We start from the raw sequence: 16,027 nt of genomic DNA, 5'->3' as shown, positions 1-16,027 counted from the left end.
AACCTGGTGGGAGACTTGAACAACTTTTATTAAACTCTAATGCATATTTACTGATATTTTCTTGTGCTTCACAATCTAAATTTAAGCCACACCAATTTACTCATCTAATATGCAAAAGAAATATTTGTTTGTTTTTAATTCATTTGCATTTGATTAGTTTGTTCCTATGTTTTGTATACAAGCCCAAATAACTCTCTTTGGTTTTCCTGAAGGTAGTAAGAAAAAAAACCCCCAGGAAAACTACAGGATATGATTCATAAAAATCCCACGTCTTCTCTATATGCTCTAACATTCTTCTTCAAAAATGTTTTTGTTCTTTAGTAATGTTCCAGTTAGCAGTTGGCCACCACAGAGAGCTAGAGGCTTTGAAAGGGGGAGCTAAAATTAGAAAATGAAGAGCAGTCAGCATCTAAAGACACAAGAAAGCTGTACTCCTTGTTCAGTGCAATGCACTGGAGAAGAAAATTAGTCTCTCGGACCGGTGAGTTGTAGGATAAGGCTTTAGGAGTTCAACTCAGCTGATTCCTAAATCAGCTGCAAACTAACTGCATGGTATTGGACAAGTAACTTAATTCACTAAGTTTTCCATCTGTAACAATAGAAGCAAAATTGTCTCCCATATGGTTATTGTGAAGATACAATCTACTTTATGATTCAGTTTTGCCAAATGAGAAGGCTCTATTTGACTTCTGATATGCTTGTTCTGCTGTGCAAAGGCAAAGCACAGGGACTCTGAACCTCAACAACTCCTCTTGCTGCTAAGCACCCGGCAAGAGCTGGAGCACACTGACACAGTGATAAATCTGCCTCTAAAGTGCAGTAAGAAAAAAGGGGCATAAAGTGTGTGTGGGTATATGTGTGTGTGTGCATGTGTGTGTGTGTATGCTAAGGGGTATGGAGGAGGAGCATGGGTCCTGGATTTCCATCCCAAGGGCCAAATTCCACCTTGCTTTACACCTTGGCAATTTCACTGAATGAACACATCACCATCAACAGTAACAAAGAGGTAAGTGTTAATAATGGTGTTTCAATCTTCCTATTCCTGAAATGTTGTGAAAGGGGAAGGGGGTTTGCTTATCCCACTTACTTTTATGTCCATTCCTACTGCCAACTGGGCTTGTGAGATGTGGGTTTTTTCACCTTGCCCAGTCTAAAAGCTTGCTAGATGTGCACAGGGTTAGACACTGTGCAACTTCCCTGTGCTTGTCATAGCTGGATTCCCTTAAACAAAGATTAAAACTGTTCTAAGGACAAAGGACGATATTTTCACTAATTAAAACACATTTTCAAAATGCATTGTTATTGTTTTTACACCATGTTAGCACTTAGAAACCTCAGTCATTAACTGCTCCACAGATAGAAAACTAAGACAGTTCCTGCCTCAAAGTATTTAAAAGGACTTAAAATGTAGACCAATGTCATATATTGTCAGATAATTTAAGACATTCCCAATATAAAACAGGCTGGTATATTAAGAAATATATATACATATATTGAAGAACTGCCTGAGCATAGTAGACCCTCAGATTATTTTGATGAAGGCTCATCAATGGTGGCAGCTATCAACATGAGTCCAAAGTAAGGGTCAAACTTACATCTCTGGTGCCGTAGCAAGGTACCTTATCTACTTTGCCACCACCGAGTTGCTGTATGTAGTGCTGCTGTTGTTGCTCATCATAATTTCTTGGGAACTTTTCAGTGACAGGAGAAGAGGTAATCCATGAGCCAAGAGGTGCATCTGCACATGCACTTTACTCAGGAGTAGACTAATCAGCTCTGCAGTAAAGCATAAAAGTCTACATGTGCGCTGGTATAGGATGCAGTAAACTAATTATTTTCACTGTAGGATAGTACTCTTGGGGGCAGTACTATCTTATGGTGAAGTACTTCTTTGCACCAAGATGCACATGTAGATGCTGACTGCAGGCCTACATTGCTCCCAGTGAGTCCAGCCAGCCAGAGGCCTTCTCTGCTCTGGCTCAAATTATTGCTTTCCCAGGTGCACAAGTAGCTGCTGCACCCAGGAGCAATTTTCCAGTGCAAACTGTTCTGGCGTTTATTGCATTGCATTAATTTCACATGTCGATGCACCCAAGGAGTTACAATCTGTGGGCAAACAGACAAACTAATACCTTCACAAAACATTAGTGCCCACACCTCATGCTGTAACCTTATTCTCCTCTGTTTAATTAGGTTTAGACAAAATATGGCCTATTTTTATAGTAAAGCTATTTCTAAGGGAAAGCTACCACAAGAATCCCATGGCAGACAAGGTTCTTTGAGCACATGTGATATCTTTTATTAGAACAACTGAGTAGTTGGAAAAAAGTTCTTAGCAAGCTTTCGGGAGCAATCACCCTTCAGGCATAGGGAGACTCTCCTGTTCCCAATAATCCCATGTCCTTTATTCTTCAAACCTCCTCGTGGCCTGTAGGAATGATAGAATCACTCATGCCACCAAGGCCACATTGCCAGTGAAGGAAATATGTTTCTCCTTCTCTTACAAAAACAAGGTGATCAGTTTAATATTTGCACAGCATTCAAAAATCTGTTTCTTCTCACTCCAACTGAGAAGGACAGTATGGCCAAGTTATTCCCTCACACAAGAACCAAGGAGCTAATCACCTCTTTCCCCCCATTTCAAAGCTGTCAGTGGTTTGCCACTGCTGGGAAAAAAATGTCTTCATCAGGACGTCTCCAAGAAGAAGGGTAGGATATGGGAATAGAAACATGAAGGAGCACATTCCCACCAATCCACAGGAGATCCCCAGAGGTGTCTTTATCCCACCAGGCCTGCCCAGGCTTGCCTCACTTTGCAACTATGGGGACGTTTCAGTGACAGGTTGACTTTAAAGCAAAACTTGTATCTGCCAGAAGCCTCTCAGAAATGTGGAATGCCAGCAGTAGTCTCAGAGGAGATGGTTAAATGCACAAAGTGCAGGTAAAAGTGCTAAAAGCACATGATGAATGCAATTTATCACACAGCTCTGTACTTTATCACAGCAGTATCAACAGACAAACCAGGGGCAGGTAGATAGATTAGGTAGATCAGCATTGAAGGTATAGAACATATTTTAATATATGCCTTGTAAATCGCAGTGCTACAAGTCTAAATATTTGTGAACAGTTAGATATTTAATGAAGCAAACTGGCCATGCTTTTTTTCCACCTCAACATGGTAATTAAAAAATAAAAAGTCATTTAGGCTTGAGGAACTGGTTGAAGCTAAAAGCATAGAGAAAGATCTCTTTTCTACAAAGCTGACCCTTGAAATTGCCCTGTGTTTGTGCAGGCACACTGAGATTTTCATGTGCAAACTGGGTGATGATTATGTAGCCTACTAGCCATTTCAAATTTGTGAGCTCTAACAGGCTGCAAATTCAGGGGATGCTTTTAGAGTTGCAATTAAAATGTATTCCGAGTAAGATTATTCCAATGTGTTCTGTATCCGGATGTGGTTGTACAGTAATGACCTCAGATACTGTGGTAGCACTTTAGCACACTGTTTGAAGCTGTACTAATATACTGTGTATTTCTCCCAAAAGAAACTAGGTACAGAAGTGGTTTCAAGCCAGTGCATGTGCTAGTGCGTAGTTTCGGGGGGGGGTGATGACTGGGGCCGTGATATGGTCTGAACATTTCAGAACAACAGGCTAAATTAAGCACAGAATATGAGGCTAGTGTTTCAAACTCACCTCTTAGTTTCTTTGCCTTCTGTGGGTTTTGGTCTATCATATAACAGTACTTTTATGTTAACATTTGTGGTTCATTATTTTTATGCACTCAAGCTTCATGATACTCCACCCTTTATGGTTTAATAGCCAGATTCCTATGATTCAACCAGGGTGGCAAGTTCAGATGCTGAACTTGTATTTAAGCCAGGTTTTTAATATAAAAAATAGAGCAGAGTATCACAGATGCTTATTTCAAATAGCTTTTATTCATACTAGGACAAGACTATAGCCAAATAATTATACAAAACACAAGACAAAGGGAATTTTTACAACTTGATTGAAGACTACTTCACACTAGTCCAGTGCCTATATATGTATATCCAATAAATTTTTGGAACACAGTATTACTTAAAATTACTCATTGGATACTTTCAGATACAAAAATGTATCGGGAATAATAACAACAATTCACATGTTCCTCTTAGCAATATTAATATTGACCTTTTATTGTAGAATGTTGCCCTTTTGGGTTGATCCCACTGACACCATACTCTTTAGAAACAGGTTTGGCATTGTATGTTTTTCTCAGCAGCTCTAGTTTAGTGAAGCTGGAAAGACAAACTATAGATAAACTTTTTAATGCACAGAGAACAACAGACTGTTTTCATTATAGAAACAGGTAGCAAACATCAATTTGAAATAAAAAGAGACATTTCAACTCTGCATCCCTATAGAAAGAGGCATTGGTGAGACCCATAGCATCAAGTTTGCTCTAAAAGTTTGAAGCATGATTGTACTAGGTGTTGCTTTTTGCTTTTCTATTGCATTATTTATTTTAACAGGTAGTTTAAAATTACTATAAATAGAGTAGCAAAGAGGGTTGGATGAAAAGAGTTTCTTCAGTCAGTCAGTCAGTCACACCTTATGATTACAGGACTTTATCAAAAGCCCATTAAAATATTCTGATATGTGTCAGTGTGCTTTTGCCCATATTTCTACTGAAGGCAGAAATGGCATTTCATATTAGAAATGCATCCAGACTGCTGAATTCAGATCTGAATCTGGAACTAATTTTTTCAAAGTTCAAGCATGTTTGATCCCGAAGTAGCTTGATCTCTGCTTTACAGATCTCATCTAACAGACACTGAAGGGTAGTTACCAATGGATTTTGAATCAGATATCATACAAGTCTGCTATTGCAGAGGTGCCCATAGCCACTGGATATTCAGAAATACCACTGGGAGTACTTTAAATTAGGGAAAAGTATTTGGAGATTTTAGTAAGGAATCACTTCTCACAGCTTTGGAGGAAAAGCCTGTTCTGGCTTTTAGGCAGCCCCCATCTCAAACAACATCTCTCCAGCAACTCTCCAGACTACTTAACTCCTGTTCCCACCAAGCCACTAAGTCTTGCAGCAGATCCAGCCAGCTTTATCAATGCAGACCACAATATCATTAGAACAAACCACTTGGACTATAACATCATTCACTAACTCTTCTTTCAATATCATGCCATCACCAGTCTACAGTGCCCCTACTTCTGGACAGACAGAGCAATCAATCCCTATGTGACTGAATGGATATTGGTTTGACATCAGTTCCACAAAGATATTAAAGCCTGTGGCAGAGCACCTGATCTTGCGAGATATTCCCTACCTGGCCACTGAGTAACTTTTCTTAAACACCAAACCTTTAAAAATCAACTCAAATGGGAAATTCTTGAAAGAGAAATTATCCACATACTGGATTGTTTTAAGTATGGGCTCAAGAGAGACTCTAGATTCTTATCCCATTACCTGGACTAACTTTCATAACCCCCATGTCCTTCAATGGGTTAACTGCTTTATTAAGCCCTTTTGTTCTCTTTGACCCACCTTTCCCTCTCTCAACAGTGCCCCTTTCCCTACTTTCAGTATTGTATTTATTCCTCTCTCTTTAGTACCCCTGCTCTCTACAAGTTGCATTCATAGTGTCTGACAAAGTAGTCTTTAGCCTACGAAAGCTCATGCTTCTCTAAACAAGTTAGTCTATAAGATGCCACCCTATCCTGCCTTCTGCCTCACTGAATATAGTGTCAGTCCTCTTGGATTTATGGTTAATGGGTCTCTGGACCCTACACACACAACATGTACTTCCAGTACTATACCTCTTGACCCACAGTTTAATGATTAAAATCCAAAAATGAAACCTGAGTACCTTCAAATGCAGAACAATCTATATATCACTACAAATTGTCCCAGAATGCTGAGCTACAGAACACATCACTATAAGGAGGGACTGGGTAGTATGTACAACGTATGCCATACTTACTGGAAAGCTCTTTTTGTATTTAGTTCTTTTTTTGTAATATATAACTTATTGGAGCCTAAAGCTGGTAGCAAGCTGCCATGGAACAAAATTCCTTTTTGGATCAAATGAAAATATTATATTGCTAGGACCAAAATGGATAATTTTTGAGGTTACAGAGGAATGTCAGTTCCAAAGTCACAATTTCTTTTTTTTTGACAATCAGCAGACAGGCAGCTAAATCTTACTAATAAAATACTGATTCCAGTTTGGATCTGTTACAAACTAAGCATTTAATTGCTGCTAGAAGTGACAGAGAGAGGCCATTTTCATTTCCACACAAAGTACAGAGACATCTGCCAGAACGGGCAGATTTTTTTGAAAACTAAAATTATAGTTAAAATGCAAAACAAAATGAATAAAATGAAAAACTAGGAGCTCAAGCCATAATTAGATAGCAACCCAGTTCCAAGTTTTGGATAAAAAGCAGGTAGCACAGGGTCTATTTAAGAGAAATTCTTTCCCAGCAGGTTTTCCTTATATACCCATTCACTTAGACTTCCATATGGAGTCTGCAAAAAACAAAAACAAAAAAACCCCAAAAACTTAGTGGTTCACAAGGCTCTATGGGTGACCTTTTAAAATAAAACAACTGTGTACTATTACAGATTTTTTGGAAAGGCCACTATAGCAAAAGCTTCCATGTCCCCTACAACGCTCATGTTAGAAAGTATCTCCCCTAAAGGCTTTTGTATCTTGGATAAGATGTATGATTACACCAGTTACATTTTAAGGTGCATTGTATCTAGTTATACCTATACATGATAGAAATTTGGGGTGGGAGGGAGGGGGAGATGGTGAGGAGGAATTTTCCAAGGGGTAAAATGACAGTTATTGCCTAGGTGCCACTGGAAGTCAAAACGAAGTTAAATATCTTATTACCCTTATTGCCTCCTCCCTTTGGTTCCCTATTCCAGACAGATTGCCCTGACAGAGTCTTTCTGTCTGTCTACACAAACAAGTTAGCCTCCACATTCTTGGTCTCTACACTACCTCCGGCATTGGCTGCAGCAAAACCATTCTAATATTTCTTCTCCAGCTTCTGAAAGAGCCTGAACTCAGACAAGATATTATATAAAATATAAGATACTCTAGCCAGAGAGTAATTTTGCCACCTTGTTCAGTTAGCTGTTTTGCTGATTTTTTTTTTTTTTGCAATATAAAGAAAAAGTCATCTTTGCTTACATAAGTGTTGTATATATATTCTCTATTTATTTTGTTAGCTTTCTGGGAGACAGGTTAGTGGATTTTTGGGATTCCTTGGCCTGGAGTTAGTTATTTCACTTTCACTGGAAGGAAAATTAGGGAGGTACATAATTCAGCAAAGGACTAATCCTGAAATCCTTACACTGGTAGAATTCCCATTAATTTTGATGACTTTCATAGAAATATTGCATGAGGAGGAATCAGAGAAGCATACCCCTAATAACAACACTTTATAGTATACTATAACAAATTAGTACACATGAAGTGCCTACATGCGCAGTCTGAAAATGAGCCACAGAATATACTGGGCTACAAGGAGCTGTGAAAGGTCACCATTCACCAATGGTTCTACACCGCTCCAGACAGAAGCATTTAATGGAGAAAGACAACCTTATGTGCATGCTCCCTGATAGCCTCTCTATATGTTTTTCAAAGCTGGAATTTCTAATCTGTATTTTCTACCAACCCTCCCATCTGAAGCAAGAATTTGCTGCCAACAGGAATGGCTGGCTGGGGATGAGCTGAGGAACCTGTGATTCTACCCCAAACCTGCTTATTATGTTTATGTTCATGTTCCATTGTGTAGCTATTTAAGCCCAGTTCTTCAAAATCAACCTGATATAAGTGTCTTAATTTTTTAATGGACAAATTGAGATACCTGAACCAGATTTGGAGAGGTTCAGATCACATCTAAGTCCAGCTGAAGTCCAAAGGAAGAATCAGCTGTTCCTCTGAAATAAGTTCCTACATGTCTGAACTTGGATATTGAGAAATTGTCTTAGCTGTAATCAAACGTTTGTAAGGATATGTGTGGGTTATTGACCACCAGCTAAAATCAGTGCTGCAATAAGAGAGATTCTAAGAGCAATCCACAGGGAGCTATTGTTGGAAATTAAAAAAAAAAATTGAGAAGAAAGCAGTTGCAACTGAACCTGCCCTCTCAAAAAAGCCCTGGTTAAGAGAAAGTACTGATATTCTCCCTACACCCTCAGTCACTTCCCAAAGAGTCCTGTTGCATCTTTTAATGATACAGTAAAAAAAATAACGGTACTCTGGACTTAAAATATAGGGCCCCCATCCATTGACTCAATGAGAATTTTGCTCTTGACTTCAGAGGCAACAAGAGCAGGCATGCAATCTCACGTGCAATTTCTCTGCCCATTTGTTTATCTAAATGACTCTAACTATATCCAACTGTTTACAGTCTCGTACAGGGATGTGTATCTGTGCAAATGCATGAAAGCGACTGACTTTATAATGTGAGTTATTCCAAATTCTCTTGGAGTAACCAAATCCAGTAACAGAAGACTGACTTAGATGATGCATAAGCGTTACCCCACCCCCCAAATACAGAATTAAATTAGTAAAGTTCAATAAGTTTTCAAATTTCAACTTGTACTCATTTTTATATAGGTTAGAAAAAGACACACCGATTTTGCATTAGTGAGATCATTTTTAAGCTCCCTAACTGTGTATCTAATTAAAATATTATAATACATTATTTCATACAATGAAAAACTTTTAAAATTACCCAACTGACAGCTGAAGTCCTTGGTTTCCTAGAAGCAATATTTCTTTGATTATGGCCAGAAAACTGCAGTAAGTGACAAGTAAAAATGCCATTGTGAGGTCCTGAGAAAGTACAGAATCAAAAATTATTTGCCTTCTTTATGCAAGTAGCCCCCTTGAAGTCAGTGGACCACATTAGCTTTGGCGTAATTCCACTGTGGGGAGCTACACCAGGAATGAATTTAGCCCGTTAGAAGTATTTGCATTAGCTGAGCAGACATGATTTGCTTCATAAAATGTGGGTAGAATTTTATTTTATTTTTTAAACAGACAGTCTATCTCCATTTAATAGAATCCTTTCAAAATAAAAGCCTACTTCATGGTATGGGAAATTACATTCCTTTTCAGATTTCCTATTTCAAAGACTGCCTCAAAGTTCTAAGCTGTACTAGGGAGTTTCTGCGTAAGTCATAAAAGTCTTTAAAATTAAAATGGTAATCATAAACAAACCCAAATGCATGAAAAATCTAGTCTGACTGCATAACAAAAGAGAATTATATAATTCTATTTGAGTGAAATCTTTCATCTTTGATTTACAGGTTTGAGTCCCCTTATAACTAAAACCATATTGTTCCATATCTTTCATATCATGGCCTTCCCCAAAATCTTGTTTTAATTAAGGTTTCTTTCAGATTTCTGAATAAAAAGCATGACAGTCTTCACTTATGGCTTTAATATATCCCTTTGAGTTTGGAAAATATATATTAAAAAATGAACATCCTTGCTTTCAAAAGCTAGGCCAGCTATCAAATACTGTACTGCACATTAATGTAGGTAACACACCTCCCAGGGTTCATTACATGGGAAAAATGTAAACAAAAACCAACCAACCAACCAAAAAAATCCTGGCTATATCACAATTTGAGTTCATTTAAAGTACTCTAAAGAAATGTCTTTCTCCCCATTTCTTCCTCTGACAGTAAGGCAACATGTGTAATAGTTTAAGCATTCATTATCAGCTAAAGGCACAACTCCACCTTACATTTGGAACTATTACTTTAAATAGTTATAATGTCATTTTTCAAGAAAACCTTGTTACATTTGAAGGATCTAAAATAGAAATTGAACCCTTTGGAACATTTTTAGCAAGCCAAATCCTGTGGGTCTGTACAACAAAAAAGAAATTTGCATTCATATGATAACCTATAAAATATACTCCCAACATACTACCGTACCACTGCAGAAACACCTGAGCTTCAAATGAGCTGCACACAGATACTTGAGTGTTCTCTTCTTCAAGTCAGAATGCAGAAACATTTCAGAACAAACTAAAAACACATTTGAAAAGTCATCCATTTTTTCAGAGTCTTTGCTGCACATATGCTGAGAGCTACTGTCAACTACACAGAGTGCAGCAGTTTTTAAAAAGGCAGACAGTTGCTCACTTCAGAGGATCTTAACTGTGTTGCTGTTGATATAAAATAATACATTAAACAGGGGTATCTTTCTACAAAAAAAAGGATAAAATAAAGCACCACTAAGCTCAGTACTTTGGAGGTTTTAAAGTACAGGAAGGAATGCTTTCTTTGTAATGAAAATTCTCTCATCTTAAACATCTTTAATTGCTCCAAGCAAGGATTTAGTATAACTTTTTTTTTTTTTAATGGCACGGCATAGCCATAAATGCATTTTACTGATCCTTGAAAACAAATTATATTAATAATTTAACATATTGAGAAAAAAAGTACCCCCATAAAGGTGTTTCAGAAAGAATGATTCATGGAGATTGCCCAAAATTTTGCTGGCTGTTGCAATTCTTGTGGCTATCAATAATCTGGCATGTAGAATATTGTAACATTTTCTATTCCACAATTTATGTCAGTGAGCGGGTCACATAGCATATTAAAAGCATGCTCTAGGCTCCTTCTCCCAAGCCTGGTTTACTGTAACTTTAGAATTGTAGTGGTTACATTTAAGGAATCTTTGGGGCTCTTTTAAGTCCATCCAAAGAACAAGTGAAGCTGCTGTTCGGAGTTTTGTGCCCGGTGTTTATGTTCCATCTGATCTGTGCCACCCAAGCAGCAGACAAGACATGTCTGAGGGTGCTTTGGGGGGATACACAATGATGTCACACACAGGAAATATCAAGGAGGACTTGGCACTTCACAAGGCTGGCTCTTCTTCCATGGGCTCGCCAGCAGCTCTGTAAAAATAAACAGGCAATCAGAATACGGCACAAGAGTACACAATGACATTGTAGATTTTCATGCATAATCAAAGCTGATTTTTCAACTCTCTCTGATGTTTATTTGTGTTATTCAGTTATCCATAAATAGAGTTTCTTTCCTAGGAAGTATAAACAAATGTCAAGTGGAAAAACATTTAAATCCAAGCAATCACTGCAAATGTTCCTGTTTATATTAAAATATGTCTGAATATTGTATAACTTTAGGTTCAGAAATGTACACGTTTTGTGTCAGCAGACTCAAATAATTTAATGAAAAATTTAGCTGTGATACTTTTATTTTACAAGCATCTGCAACTTTATATATATCTTTTCAATCAGGACCATACTATTCAAACCAAATAGCTGGTACTTAGCTAAATTTCTTCTAAGACTACCATACCAGTCCACTGATTTTTGTTTCCGTGCTCTCATAACTACATTGGCTGCCTGCCTGCCTGCCTGCCTGCCTGCAATGTCTGAGCACTAATTCTGAATTTGATTAGCAGATCACTGCCATAAAGAAGGTATCCATTAATAATGCATAATCAGATTATACAGAGATCCTTTATTAGAAATCATCTGGGAGATATTCAACTTAGGCAACTGGACTGTTAAAGATGTACGGTGAGCAAATAAAATGGAACAGACAGACACTTGATGTAAGCTGCCATAACTCAAAAACAACTAACAGTACATACCGGTCAAGCATCTGCCCATTTGTCAGTCAGCCTCTAATAATTATAGATAGGGGTTCTCAAAGGGTGTCCCATTTCTCCTAAGAGAAGCCTTTTGTCCTGGGATCCTACCAATCCTTCAGGCCTATTTTTCTACTTTTAGGTACCCATGAAGCACCCAAGATAGAATGCATCAACAATGCTGTGTACTCTTTAAACCAACTGCAGTTCATTCAAGTTAATTGCCATTCATTCCAAGGACAAACTTGTTCCAGCAGCAATGCAGCTTGGAAGGTCTGTGCATGTAAAGGGCCGTGCCGCTCATCTTTTGTCCACAGTTTTGACTCAGATCAATCAGGACTACCTCAAAGGAGACATCTGTTTATAACCCAAGATTACACATAAAAACACATTGTAAAAAAGTTTAAGAATTTGGAAATAACCATTTTCCCCCTAAGATATTATTTGAAAGACAAAACCAAGTCTGTACCCTCATTTTTAAAAATCATTTCAAGTTGTATTGAAAATGAGAAAGCAAAACGAAAGCAAAAAAAAAAGAAAAGAAAAGAAAAAGAAAAGAGAAAAAAAGAAATAGACATGCGCCCGTGAATCTTACTTAATGTTTGGATTCAATAAAACTTCTGCCAGGAAGCACTGACACATGCAAGCCCTAGAAAATTAATTAATAAAGGCTTGCATAGTTCTTGCATGGCTTCTTCAGCGAGGAAGCTAGAAAACTTTCAACAGAATCTGGATTTTATTTCATTCAACTCCAATGAAAATGCAGCAGTGTATCTTTAAAGAATTGTATGCATGTTATTAGTCTATAACTTTGAGCTAGTCTCTCCATTCTACTAAAAAAAAAGTGAGTGAGATGCTGATATTTGAAAAGATGTCTTGTAACCACTACTCTCTTTGAGTTTTATTAAACCATAAAACATGACTCCCTACCATTGTCCCACATGGAGGAGGGCTTTGTACACATCATAACCGTAACTGCTGCTTATGAGAATGAAGAGGCAACAGGTTTTTTGAAAACTCTTGGAATGATGCACTGCCCATCATGTACAGTGGTGTGTACATGTGTTGAAAGGGGTGGCAGGAGCAGGGTGAGGTCAAACTGGTTGCATGAATCCCCAGGCAGATGGAAAGATCTTTGCCAGACACAGAATGGGGGTACAGTTGAAATGAAGTAGAGGCTACTAAAACTTATCGGAAAATGAAAACAAATGTTTAAGGAAATGTTCTTTTTTTAAAAAAAAACTTTTCACTTGCGTTTCTAAAAGTTTCAGATCCTTTGCAACCTGGAAAAGAAAAGAGTCCAGTCACTTGGTGAAGGCAACAGCACCATGGCTCATTACTCACTGTGGTGCACTGATTCCCAATGGCAGAACATAAATGTACAGCTTACTCCATGGGAAACATGCATTCATCACAAGAACTTAAAATGAGTCGCGATTATATAGACAGCACATAAACTAGGGCAGAGAGAAAATATATCAAACTTGCAATGTATAGAAACAAATGACCTTATGATGGTAGCTTTGGGTGTGACAGCAGACTACTGATATACATACAAGCTTTTCATAGCACAGGCCCCCAGGAATGCAGTTATGTTGGTGTATACATGGCATTAACAGGAGAACGTAGTAGCTTCCACCTGTCTAGTACCTGCAGCCATTAATGAAGGAACCACTGAACAGAAGCTTTGCATAAGACCTATCACAGGACTCTTATTTGTCTAACCTGCACTCTGCCCACTAATCTATATCTTCAGAGGATGTTTCTAAATATTTTCATCTTCAATGGCTGCCATTTTTTAGGATAAGCCACCTACCAAATAAATGTGCCTGTCTTTCCCTCAAACATAAATTTATACCCCCAACAGATCTGGATGAATATTATAAGATTCTGTACCAGTGACAGGTCACAGATCCATTACCTTTCCACTCTTCAGATATTGTAAAGGAGAAATTACTCTCTTTTTTATGTTCATATACAGTACTGAAAGATCACACAGTAACAGTCATGCTATTTTTGTGTATAGGAAAGTTATTAGAGAAATGAGTTTTTAGAGGTTCCTAATAAGTCTGCTGCAGGGGTTTTCAACCAGGGGTATTCGGGATGGCCTCACGGGGTACTTGGCGGTGGGCGCCACCACACCACTGGCACCTCCACCGCCGCCGATCCTTGGGGGACCTCCTTCCCCCCGTTCATTGACTGGCTGCTGCCCCCCATCCCCATTCATCAACTGGCTGCCGGGGGGACTTCTTCCTTCTTGACCAGCTCCTGGGGGTACACTGACCCAAAAATGTTGAAAACCTCTGTTCTACTGATTTTTATGAACCAAATCTTTTTTCTTTTATATGTAAGAAGAACACTGACTTCAGTATATTTGCAAGGAACAAACAGAGAGAACACAGACATGTACACATTTAATACAACTTCATATGTGAAAGAGATGTCCATAAAAAAATTGAAAATACATGTGTTTCATAAGGATATTATCCTGCATCTTTGATCACTTCATCTGCTCTCTCTGCTCACTAATCTGTCTTTCCTTTGACTTATTCTCACATCATTATATCATAAAACAGAACATAGAAACTACTATACTGGCTCAGACTTGAAATTCAATTCAACCTCCAGCCATGATTAGTGCTAGATACTTCAGAAGGTGAAAAAGCCTATAGAAGACAAATGTGGGATATCTCTCTCCCACAAAAAGGCCCATCCTCACCTCTAAGAGAGACTGGCTGAACTCACGAAGAATAAGGTTTAATATCCTTTTCAAATGTTTGTGTTCTCATTAATGATAACTTTGGATATTCTTGATATCTATATAAATATCTAGCTCCTTTCAGAATTGTGTGAAGGTCTTGACCTCAATAACTTCCTGTCCATAATTTAAGTATGTGTTATGTAAAAAAGTACTTCCTTTTGAATTCCCCACCTTTTAATTTATTGAATGTTCCATTGTTCTTTCATTATGACATGGAGAACTGGTGATCCTGATTTACCTTCTCTAGACCAGTGGTTCTCAACCTTTTTAGACTCAAGGGACCCCTTGAAAAATGCCAGCTCTTAGCTGTCTCTCTTTTTTAGTTGACTACAGAAAAATAATAGATCATTTCTCCTGTTATAAAGAACTCAGAAAGATCACAACAGGTTAGCGTGTTTCTGACACAATTGAATCCAATTTGTAATTTCTGGGTGCATCTTATGAGTCATATGTAGGTATTTGCATACTTAAGACAGCTAATGTTTTGTAGAACCCTTAAAAAGATCTTGTGGAACACTAGTCACTGCTCACTTCATTATTTCACATTTTTATCATGTCCCTTCTCACTTATCTCCCTACCAAAATTTACCTTTCAGTCGTTTCATTTGGGTTTTCCATCTCCTAATCAGTTTAGTTGCTCATAGCTGAAGCTACCTCTCATTCTCCAATACCATTTTTTGAAACAGTGACCAATAGCACCATTAATGAAGGCATATTCTTTCTATTCCTTGTACTTCCTATGATCTTACTAGCTTGCCAGCCGAACAGAGGTCTTAATTTATTCACAGTGACTATATTTCTTTCTTGAGCTGATTCATCTAACTTAGGTGTATGAAGTGAAAGGGCAGTTTTAACTGAATGTGATACTGTGCATTTATGAACACTGGACTCCATTTGTCATCGTGCTGTCCATTCACCTTTTTTGTTTAAGTCTCTGAAATCCCTTACAGTCCTCCCTGATAGTGACTCTCCTAAAACTCTTCATCTGCAAATTTTGGTACCTCTTTCCTCACTTCATATTCTAAATCACCGATAAAAATATTCAACAACGCTGAATCCATTTTCAAAGCATGAAAACCCTTGCAAATTATTTTTTACCAAGATGAAAATCAGCCATTTAATTCTACCATTTTTTTTCTATCATTTAGCCAGTTTTTAGTCCATTACAGTATTTGCTTTCTCACCCTATGGCTACCCAATTTCCTTAGTGGATTCCTGTACAGGACTTTGCCAAGAGCTTAACAAGACACAATTTTCCTTTGCAGAACCTATGCTGGCTAGACACTAGATCTTCCTCAACTTTTCACCATTCCCATGGTCCACTGCAAACAGCTACCATTTCTAAACAAAAGAATGAGCCTGCAAGGAAAAAAGCCCCTTCTTTCTGCTCCTAAATCTGGAACCCTTCTCCCTCCTTACCTGTCTCCTAAAAAAAAAAAAAAAAAAAAACATAAAATTCCTGTGACTTCAGTGGAGCCAAGATACCCAGAATTATTCTTAAGAAGCTGCAGCTTCTACAGTTCACATTAAGTACATCTCACATGTCTCTTTCACTGTTTTCAGTCTTGTCCTCCCATGCCCTTTCCCAATCCTTCGAAGAATTAAGCATA

General features: G+C 37.9%; 1 protein-coding gene and 1 long non-coding RNA gene across 2 annotated transcripts in view; one reads left to right on the top strand and one right to left on the bottom strand.

Annotated features, from left to right (window-relative positions):
• Positions 1–325: 325 nt before the first annotated feature.
• LOC109309520 lies at positions 326–12,500 on the top strand. Its single transcript, XR_002100938.1, has 2 exons — positions 326–481; positions 11,799–12,500. It is a non-coding gene; the product is annotated as an uncharacterized LOC109309520 (long non-coding RNA).
• The window catches only part of HDAC9 (histone deacetylase 9), a 411,737-nt gene continuing 399,655 nt past the window's right edge, over positions 3,946–16,027 (bottom strand). The window contains exon 26 of the mRNA XM_019534292.1: positions 3,946–10,937. Coding sequence (XP_019389837.1) covers positions 10,898–10,937 — 40 coding nt within the window. The 3' untranslated portion in view covers positions 3,946–10,897. The remainder of the gene's footprint in view (positions 10,938–16,027) is intronic.

The sequence above is a fragment of the Crocodylus porosus genome, unplaced genomic scaffold, assembly GCF_001723895.1.
Source record: "Crocodylus porosus isolate Cpor-Errol unplaced genomic scaffold, CroPor_comp1, whole genome shotgun sequence".
Classification (NCBI taxonomy): domain Eukaryota; kingdom Metazoa; phylum Chordata; order Crocodylia; family Crocodylidae; genus Crocodylus; species Crocodylus porosus.
Note: the sequence above shows the minus strand (reverse complement) of the source record. Positions and strands in the feature narration are given on the sequence as shown.